Genomic DNA, 11,093 nt, shown 5'->3' with positions numbered 1-11,093 from the left:
AAGCTGTAGTGTGAGTAGTTTTTGAGAAAAAAGTTGAAATATGCAAAAAATTCAAGTAGAAAAACACAGACTTCTACGTTTGATGCTCAATAACTTTCTTTAATGACCAGTAAACAAATAATTTTTCGCAATAAAAATTGTAGAGAATTTCTGAAAAAATGATGTAAGCTGTGTAAACTAAATTTGAATAAAAGTTGGATAAAATGTATTCTTATGTAGTACATTACACCACAAAAATTTGCTGTTTTATGAGGAGAGAACTAATAACTCATAAGTTGTAGCTGATTGCAAATAAAATATTCGGTTTTTTATGAAACGTTTTTTTTTATATGAAAGTAGCATATCTAAATGACATTAAACTTATACCAAAAGACTAGTAGATTATGCTATTAAGCCTGGGAGGAAGCTCTAACAGAAGTAGATGATCTCCTATGATTCCTGCCCAAATGTTTACTGAAAACTGATGTTGTGGAAGATTGGGATTGATGGCATGAGGATTCTCAGCTGCCAAATATGTTAGTTGTGGACGTTAACGATAGCTGTTCTTGTAAAGTGTGCCTCGTCGGTAAATAAAACGGTTGTTAAAAAGTTTGGGTAAACAAGTTTTACTAAAAATCATCGGCAAATACCAGCACGGGTTTTTATATGGTGTCCCATTCCATACATTAAATGCATGTCAGCTAATTCGGAGTATGAATAATGTTTAAAATTAACTGCCATTTTTTAAAAAGTTAACACTTAACACAAAAGCAAAGTGAAATGGTTACAAATAACTGGTTAATAGGTTAATCAAAAAACACAGCGCGGCTACAGTAGGCCTAACTTACAGTTTTTTTTGTTCAACAGTGAGCTAAAATAATTCTGAAAATAATTTTCAGCTGATAATTTCTTTTAAATATTTTTTTATTTAAAACAAAATAAATCAGCTGTTTTGGAACAGCTTTTCTTAAAATCAATGTTCTATTTGCAATCAGCTACAACCTATGAGTTATTAGTTCTCTCCTCATAAAACAGCAAATTGTGTGGTGTAATGTACTACATAAGAATACATTTTATCCAACTTTTATTTAAATTTAGTTTACACAGCTTACATCATTTTTTTCAGAATTAAATTCTCTACAATTTTTATTGCGAAAAATTATTTGTTTACTGGTCATTAAAGAAAGTTATTGGGCATCAAACGTAGAAGTCTGTGTTTTTCTACTTAGATTTTTTGCATATTTCAACTGTTTTCTCAAAAACTACTCACACTACAGATTCCAGACTAGTTTTATTCGATTTTTCAGATATTTTTCCATATGAATCCAGCATAAGTTTTTCAAAAACTAGTCCCCACATAATTCAGCATCGGTGTATTTCACCAGAGGAACTGAATTCAGGGCGAAATCTTTCACTCTGTATAACTCGATAATGAAGCGTTCATGGATATATGTTTATAGGTAGTTTTTTTCTTATTTTTACCTCTACTATCACGTATTTAATTATTTTACCATAATTATGAATCACCCTGTATTTCTTCAATTAATACTGTCATAGCCACCTAATACAATGCCCCAGCCTACGATATTGCAACGTCGCAGTGTAGGCCTAGAATCTAATACATGATTGGTGAAAAATATTTAAAAAAATATCAGCTGATCTTTTTCACCAATCATGTATTACATTCCACCACAAATAAGACTCACTAAAACTATGAGAAGCCATACTTTCCAACAGTGCATATTGTATAATAAACTGCCTCAAACAACCAGGAATCTGCCTCCAAACAAATTTAAGAAAATTGTATATAGTTATCTGAAAAATAATGCCTTTTACTCACTTGACGAATACCTGAATACCTGAATTGAATGTATTTTATGTAATGTAGATATGCTTTATCTGTTCAATTTGTATCGATTTTCTGTTCAATTGTGTGTAGACTACTTTTTAAAAGTATGTATTATGACTAAATTGCTATAATTGTAGCCTGAAGGTTAATAAAACAAATCTTGAAATCCAGGCCTACGCTGCGACGTTGCAATATCGTAGGCCGGGGCCTTGTATTAGAGGTGGCTATGATACTGTTCATATAATTTTTTGTTGATACTATAATTGATTAATAACATACGTGTTTGTATGTTTAAGTTTGGACTGAATTACTTGCCGTATTTTTCTTCAATTTATTGCATTTGTATCATAGAAGTAACAGAGGAATGATTATTAGTTTGTTTGAGTTTTTCTTTTAAATATATGCAAAGTTTGATAACAGTTATATCAGAATAACTTTTATTTTCAGTTTAAAATTTTTATTTGCATCATAGAAAGAATAAAAAAGGGTTAACTTATAATTTTAATGTGAAATGTTTTTGTTTTTTTAAGTTTTCAACTTTAAAACTAGTGTGTACTATTATTTATTTGATAAATAAATGATAAATGATTGATGATTATAATAAAAATAATACTATTATTTATTCATTTCATTAATGATATAGGTTCATAGATTACTATTCAAAACCGAAGTTGAATATCTAAATGGAAGGCTAAGAGTTTGTTATAATTTGCAAATGGTATTATACCATACCATTTCAACAGTTTATTATTTCGAAAGTAATTGTAGATATTGAAAAAACTGCATACTGATTTATATTATGAGAATATGATTTGAATTTAACACTCAATTCAGATAGAATTTTATTAAATTTACTAATTTTGACTGCTACTAAACAAAACTACTTTTGACTGCATATCATTATAGTGTCAGAAATTTTAGTCAAGACAAATCTTGCCGATTGAACGAAAGGCTAATAAAATTTAGTGAACGATTTTATCAAAGCTAAAATTATATGGTGCAATTTCTTTACTTCCAATTGCTATTCTATAGTTGACATTTAGACATAGTTGTGGATTCAACATTGAACTGAAAACACTGTACGGCGTGATTTTATTTCGTTATTATTTTTGTTTCTTTAGTCTCATAATATATTCTATAGACAGTCACAGTTTAGAAGTTATTGTTGATTTAATTTCCAGTTGGAAAAATTGTATGGGAAAGCTAGTCATAGCTGTCATAGTTGCGTATGCTACTATAGTTGTGTATGCTACTGAAATTTAGTAAACGATTCTAAGATCAGAATTTTGTGGTGTTTTTTTTTTGTCAAATATTCTTTAAACTCCTACAATTTGAAAAAAATGTTGGTTCAATTCCGACCTGATGAAACGATTTGAGTTTCCATAGGCTGCCGAAATTTGAAACATGATGAATTCATGAAAAATGCGAATCTCCCAGATTTGGTTGATATTGGGGCTATGGATAGAGGTTGACCTAACAAGTGTTGTGCTATAATATGAGACGTTTCGCTACAATACAGGGTGAGTTATTCACTGAAACATAAAATCTTTCCTTCACTCACAGATCAGAAAAATCACTCATCTTCAAATGCTTATGCTAGTCGTTCTTTTTTATAACAGAAAAGTAATTTTATAATAAGCAGTTCGTGATGGCAAACAACATTGAAGAATTAGATAATTTTGTTGTCCAATTTTAAATTAACATCAATTTTAATTTAAAATTATGTAAGAAATTAACATCACAGTTATTTGTGATGTTGTGATATTCTCCCATAATGAAAAACACAAATACATATTATTAACCAATTTTAATTATTGTCAAACCAATTTTTGGTTAACAATTTCTATTTGTGTATTTCTTGAGTCGATGGGGAATATCGTAATCACTCACAATTCCAACGATTTACTAAAGAGTTTTCAAGAAAAAATAATGTATAGTTTGAATGATTGAAACATTCCTATAGCTATATCCATATGCAGGTTAGCTTATGAACTACTGAGTTGTAAATAATTTGAAGCATAATGAACTATCATTAAAAATACTTGAAACTGATTTTCAGTGTAAAACTTTATTTATAAATGTGGTAAACGTACCATTCCTTTATATTTTACTCACAATCTTACCTGAAAATCTAAAATGAATTAGGTGCGACTGATCAATAATCCTACTTCTGGAAATGTCCCAGGGAATAATCCAAAATCACTCATTAAAATTTTAATTAGCATAGTATACAACAGATTATAAACATCTTAATAACAACAATAACTTATTATTTATGTTTGATTTGTCTTTATCATAATATATATTATCTTGATAATATAGATTTTATTTTTCACTCGTTAACCATTGGAAATGCCTTTTCTCTATGAAAATACATTTTGGACATTTAGATCAGAAGTTATATCAACCGAGTAAAGAATAGTTCCAGACCCAGTTTCTAGGGCACTTAAAAAATCTAATGGATCATCAAATCTATATGTTTAATGGTTCATTTGATTTGATAAGCGACCTGGAAACCAGTCCTTACTCTCATTTTGTGAATTACTAGAACAACGGATATAAATATTTGGTTAATTTTGATTCATGGTGATTGTTAGTCATCTCTTGGGGTCATCTTGAATTTGAGCGGACCCTCTGGAGCGTACATGAACGTCACTTTTGTATTCCAAGGGTTCATGGTGGTATTCAAGCTTGTAAGACCGTACCAGCTGCAAAAAACATGAAAATGGAAATTAAATTTGTGAACTTAACAATATCAAGTGGTTTTAATTAAATATTTTAATGTAAAAATAGAAATAAAATATTTTCGTATAATAATAATTGACCGAACGCAGTGCGGAGGTCTATGTTTTAACTCGGATTTTCTTTCGTCTGTCTGTATATGTATGTAACTCATTTACGGCCAAACGCGTTGATAGAATTCTATGAGATTTGGCAGGAATATTCCTTTTTGAACTGCACGTCGATTTATAGACAAGGTTTTTGAAATTTTGCATTTTAAGGATAATATGAAAGGAAAAGGAATTTCCTTCATACTCTGATATCACTATATATATCATCTACTCAGAAGATTGGATTAATCAGACTATAGAATTATTCATAATCAATCAGCTGTCAAGTGGATTATTCATTGCATGCATTGCACAGATGTCTGGAGAATGGTGAACAGGTGACACCAGATACTTGTGGATGAGAAAACTGCGTGAGGTCTACTGTTCACAGAGCTACTACAGTAGCCTCTCTCTTATCCGGACTCATCGGGACTGAGGCCAGTCCGGATAACGTTTTTCCGGTTAACCGACGTTCCCTAAAAGTCGTTAAATTGGTACGCATATTTTGTAGTTTATAAGCCATAATGACTTTTACGTAAAAATAATAAACTAGACGCTTTATTATGTTATCTTTTTTAAGTCAGGAATCTCAGCTCAATCTTTCCACGAGAAAAGTTGTAACAGCAGTTTCCATTTCCTGCCAATCCAGTCCGGTTGAACGATGTGCTGATAATATTTTTCCGGTTAAAGAGATGTCACTTCCGTGGAGTGTAGTCCGGTTAAACCGATGTCCGGTTAAAAGGTGTCCGGTTAAGAGAGAGGCTACTGTAGTTATTTAATATAATGTATAATAATAATATAACAAATGTAGCTTCGCTTGTCAATGGGGGGGTGGATTGAAAACGTTAAAAAAGATCTAGTTTTGGCAAAAATTACTGATAATGAAATTACCAATCGAAATAGTTTTAGAGCAAAAGTAAATGAATGTTAATTATCCCAGAGGTGAAAGCTCTAAAGGTGCGTACAGACTTTCGCTCTGCTCCACAATCGAACGTCACTCGAGCAGATCGATTGATGATCGACCGGGGAGCAAGAGTGGAACGCGAGAACAGCTAACATCTCCCGTAACGTTCATGATCGGTGGGAGGGCGGAGCGATTGCCGAGCGATGACGGAGCGTGTTGGAGGCGCGTATATCTGTACGCACCTTAAGAGTTGGAACAAGATGGAGTGAAGAAAGAAAAGCTACATTGTCTCAAAAAATGAAAAACTGGTGGGCAAACAAGAGAAACACCAAGTCTTATCATCGATCATGAATCATCATACTCGGCGTCTTCCACTCCGGGAGCTCGACGGCTAATAGTATAATATTAATATTTATTGAATAATAATTATTATTATTTAAATGTACCTTAGCAAGAAGTATCTGCATTTCGAGGTCGGCGAATCGCCTTCCAAGGCACATGCGGACTCCGAACCCATAGGGTAGAGAAGCGAAGGGATGTCTGTAGTAATCTGCCTTGTGTTCTTTCAGCCAGCGTTCTGGGTAGAAATGATCCGGATCTCTCACGTATTCCGGCATGTTGCCGGTTACTATAGTAGGAAACACTAGTTGGACCTGGACAAACACATAACGTTTCAAGATTCGTTATTTTTCCAGACATATCACAATATATAAGCTCATGTAATAAACATAATAGTATAGTGTATATAATAATAATATCGAGTGACCTGGCTGGCTCAGGTCTGGTGTCAGAGTTTTCAGGTGGCAACTGATCAATTTCAGGGCCTCTGATATGACCTAACGACTGCTTTTTAGGCAGCCGGGACCGACGGCTTACCGTGCTCATCCAAAACACGGGAGTGGCCCGAGATAAATATCTTAAATATGATAAATGATACTGTATGTGGACTATGTTATACAACATACATAACACAATACCATAGAGAGAAGATAGCATGAGAAGATATCCCATGGTTTAAGTTGGGCACGTTCCAAATTTCAATCTTATTTTTTGTTAACTCAAGCTGATTACTGTCGTCTACTGTCCACTATTGGCTTCAAATTTATCAAGTTTTTTAATATTTTTCAATTTATTAATGCATTTTCAAGTGTAATAATAATTTGTTTCATCTTTCTAATCAACCGAGATACAAAATTTTTAGTATAATGTATAGTTGGACTGTAAATTTTTGTGATCTTTATAAAAGTTTTTTCATAACCTCATTTGGACTATTTTTATCAAAATTAGGGAGAGGAACAGTTTTGGGTTTATCCTGTTGATTCTCTCCCAATCATTAATTTGATGTTGTGATTGTGAAATGTAATAAATGTAATTATTACCGTACTGTTTTGTTGGGGTGAGAGTGGGTGCATTGCGTGAAATCATCTGAACGTCTGTACTACAGTAATTACAATACAGGGTGAGTTATTCACTGAAACATAAAATCTTTTCTCCACTCTGAGAGCAGAAAAAACACTCATCTTCAAATGCGTATAACTCAAGAATAGGATTTCACCATGAATTAGAATTTCACCATGTGATGACATCTTATTGTTCCTCTCGTCAAGTACTATCATTCCTGAGAGTTTGAGCGATTTTAATTTATGCAAAAATCCATGATGTTTTTCTATTCATGGATTTCATGAAAAATGCAAATCTCCCAGATTTTGATGATATTCGGGCTATGGATAGAGGTTGACCTAACAAGTGTTGTGCTATAATATGAGACGTTTCGCTACAATACAGGATGAGTTATTCACTCAAACATAATATCTTACCTCCTCTCTCAGATCAGAAAAATCACTCATCTTCAAATGCTTATAACTAAAGAATAGGAGTGAATTTTGCTCCTAAGTTGCTCTACTCACATTGACCCTACTCAGTATGAAGACTGCACATGTATGAAGAAGTTAAATTTTGTTAACCCTACAGAGACACACTTACTTTATGCTAACACAGTAGACACACTGGGGTGTTGAACACCCCACTTTAATTTTACATGTTTCTTTGAAAAATATAGAGAAAAAAGTAATTAGCCTATACTTCATCATTTCTTTATCATTTTTGTTCCAAGTGTATACAGAAATCGAAAGTAAAGCACTGCTTATCAATATTTATACTAATCATTTTAGAAGTACGTATGTTCCGCCTGAGTGTTGGAGCTCCTCTGGTTTGAAGGAATGGCTTGATCATTGCCAATATCAACTTCATCAAAAACTCACGTCTCTTCATTTTATTGTTTTGAATCTTAAGTTGTAGAGAATCATAGCATTCATTCCAATCTGATCCATCATCCCATATCACATTCTTAGTGACAATACAAGTAAATCTTTGTAATAAAAGTGTTTGATAAAAGTCCTACGTAAAAGACACTCTGGGGTGTTAGACACCCGAAACGAAGAACAAGATGAGTTGGTGACCTTGTAGAATGCTATTACTGACTGGAAGTGGTGGAGAGTAGTTGACAATACTACAAACCTAATTTAGACTGGGCATAAATTCCCATCTGTTTGATATTGTCAACTGCAGAGCAGAAAAAAAATCCCTGGGGTGTGAAACAACCCAGTGTGTCTCTTTAGGTTAAGTTTGTCTGCATATGTCTGTCTGCTACATCTGTCTGTCTGTGTGCGTTCGTTTTTAAATGGAACTCTCATTTAAAATGGAAGTATTCATTCGTTGAATATTTTCTTCACAACTTTCTTAAACTTTGTTATTGACAGAACAGATTGAAGCGCTGCATGATAGGTTGGCGGTCTAGGGTCAACACTGTATGATATAATTCTATGATGAAATTGAAAAACTGTACTCACCCCCTTTGGTATATTGTATCCGCAGATTACTTTATCCTCCAATAGAGTTCTGCCGTTGCCAATCACAGTGGAATACATTCTGAAAAATATTCAAAGTGTATAAGACTGAACAAAAAATTTAATGAATTAAAAGAAAACTTTTCAAGTTGAAACACTGATTGGTTTTGGTATAATCTAAATTTTACAAATAGGTGACTTACAAAATTAAAGAAAATTGAAAAATAATTTGATGGTATGGGAGGAGATTTTGTGGTATTTATCCATAATTGAAAGAATAAGACGTTGATGTTGCCAATTTCACTATTATAGTGACAACATTAAAGATAAGAAAAACTTAAATTGAATTGCTCAAATGGGAAAAGTATTTATGGGAAATGAAACAATTAAATTAACTAACAAAGTTTTCATTACGGCCCATAACCTAATTGTGAATGAATGAATGAAATAGTTTTTATTCTCAAAAATCATCATGTTACAAACATTTGAAATGTTAACTTTACAATGTGCTAATTAAATTATTAGAGCACCTTATAGGTTGTAGCACAGAGGAAGAAAAAGTTATTTATGCCTTTCTGGTTGCCTTGTCTGGTTGCTTCCTATTGTGTTGGCTCTGTAGATGTTTTATTTGTTATGTATTTTATTTTTATTGTATCTAATCAAAGATATATATATTTATGACACTATTCATTGTATACAATGTACAAATTTATGAATAAAGAAATTATGAAATGAAATGTAGTCATATTTGAATTGGAAAGAGAATTATAAAATTATCTATTCTACCTCATTCAAAATCAATAATATAGTTATAAAAATGTACCTAACCAAATAGGCTACTATGAAATATAACATCATCTATTTTTTATTTCAATTAGTTAAGTTTTTACCTTAGTACTTCCTTGATAAACGACCTAGTATAAGGCATATTTTCCAGCAGATTATTTGTGAGAGGAGTATCTTTGGTTGGCAGAACTTTTTTCAGTTCTTTGTACATTTTTTCTTGTTCTTCAGTCCTTGTTGCAAGTTGGTATAACACGGAGCAAACTGCCATTGATATCTGAAACAATTTGATCATAATATTTGTAAAAAATTCGAATTGAATCACATGATATACACATGATATAAAATATTGTACAGGCACTGTCAATATACATAAAAATCACACAACTTGACACTATAAACATAAAAAAGTTATCACATCATTCTATGCTGTCCAACCTAATGCTAAAATACTGTTCTAACCTTTAAAAACAGTAATTTCTTCAATAGGAACTTTTTAATTTTCTATTTGTAATTCTTCTGTGGTCGATTTCTTATATGTAATGGTAGGTGGTTACAAAATAATATGATTGCCCAGGCCTTAAAACTAATATGACTAGATCTATAATAGTGAAATTCATTTCGATTCCGTGTGTTATGAGAGTGGACATTATTATGACTAGAAAATAAATTTAAGTTGAACTTCAACAAGCATAGTTATATAAATATACTTATTTATCAATCTATGACCTAGGAATCTACTCTTATTTATTTATTGGATGAAGCAAATAGCTAACAAACTATATTTAGAAACAGGTAATTGTTTAAAAACTTTATCAATCTATGACCTAGGAATCTACTCAATTTATTATTATTGGATAAAGCAAATAGCTAACAAACTATATTTAGAAACAGGTAATTGTTTAAAAACGTCTGTGATTTTGTCATTCTATTTATTAAATAGATCTGGCTAGACGCTTACGTTGGGAGCTAGAAAAGGATACTGCTATCTGCTTTGTCGTATGATAGACAAGGATAGCAACACCAATTTTAATTAAACACTGCTATTATAACTTGGACTTCACTATATAGGTACAGTACTCACCGTGTCAATTCCAACCAATATCAAATCCAATGCTAAAACGTAGGCTAGTTTTGGATCAGGATCGCTCAGCAGTATTCTCTCCACCACAGAAAATTCGCTCTCTGGAGTTCCAGCGTCCAATTTTTTCTGTAGACGATCCTGGGCTGTGTCTATGTGTTTCATACATATTCTGTGAAAATTGAGAACAAAATCAAGATGAAATTGGGAGAATTTAAAGGTACTGTATAAGTACAGTAGAGAAAGTAAATAACTACAGTAAAATACAGTAAAGAAATAGTTATTTGTGCAACTAGTGCGCAAAGTGACATTTTGCTGCACCGAAAGAAACGTTTACGCCCGAGCCGTAGGCGAGGGCGGAATGGTTTCTTGAGTGCAGCAAACGAACTTTGCGCACGTATTTCACATTAAATTTTTCCTACAGTTACCATTGAATATGAAAAGTGGGTAATTATGGGTAAAATTGCCTGAATAATGTAGTAGTGTTTGAATGGCGGGGGGCAGCTGTGTGGTGTGTGCTGTGTGGGTAGCACTGTGCTGTCGTTGTCCTTGGTTATAATATCTACTTAATAATTAGCGCGTTGTGCTTGGTTGCACCTCTGCTCACTATAGCAGCCACAGCAGTCACTGTTACCAACTTCATTTTGATTTTGCTGCACTGGTGCTCCATATAACCTACTAACTATTTTGCGTTGTCATGCTGCAAATCTGGAGTACGCAAAGTACTCACTTTGCGCACTAGTGCGGAAAAGTGATTCTTTGCAGCCTGCAATCAGTGCACAAATGGTCACTTTTCAGGGTATCTGTAGGAAAACAATAT

At 32.7% G+C, this 11,093-nt stretch overlaps 1 protein-coding gene across 1 annotated transcript in view; it reads right to left on the bottom strand.

The window, feature by feature from the left end:
- Window positions 1–4,027: 4,027 nt before the first annotated feature.
- The window catches only part of LOC111046190 (probable cytochrome P450 301a1, mitochondrial), a 30,387-nt gene continuing 23,321 nt past the window's right edge, over window positions 4,028–11,093 (bottom strand). The window contains 6 exon segments of the mRNA XM_039438747.1: window positions 4,028–4,487; window positions 4,489–4,536; window positions 6,010–6,216; window positions 8,413–8,491; window positions 9,300–9,469; window positions 10,277–10,445. Coding sequence (XP_039294681.1) covers window positions 4,422–4,487; window positions 4,489–4,536; window positions 6,010–6,216; window positions 8,413–8,491; window positions 9,300–9,469; window positions 10,277–10,445 — 739 coding nt within the window. The 3' untranslated portion in view covers window positions 4,028–4,421.

This window comes from Nilaparvata lugens, chromosome 12 (assembly GCF_014356525.2).
Source record: "Nilaparvata lugens isolate BPH chromosome 12, ASM1435652v1, whole genome shotgun sequence".
NCBI lineage: Eukaryota > Metazoa > Arthropoda > Insecta > Hemiptera > Delphacidae > Nilaparvata > Nilaparvata lugens.
Note: the sequence above shows the minus strand (reverse complement) of the source record. Positions and strands in the feature narration are given on the sequence as shown.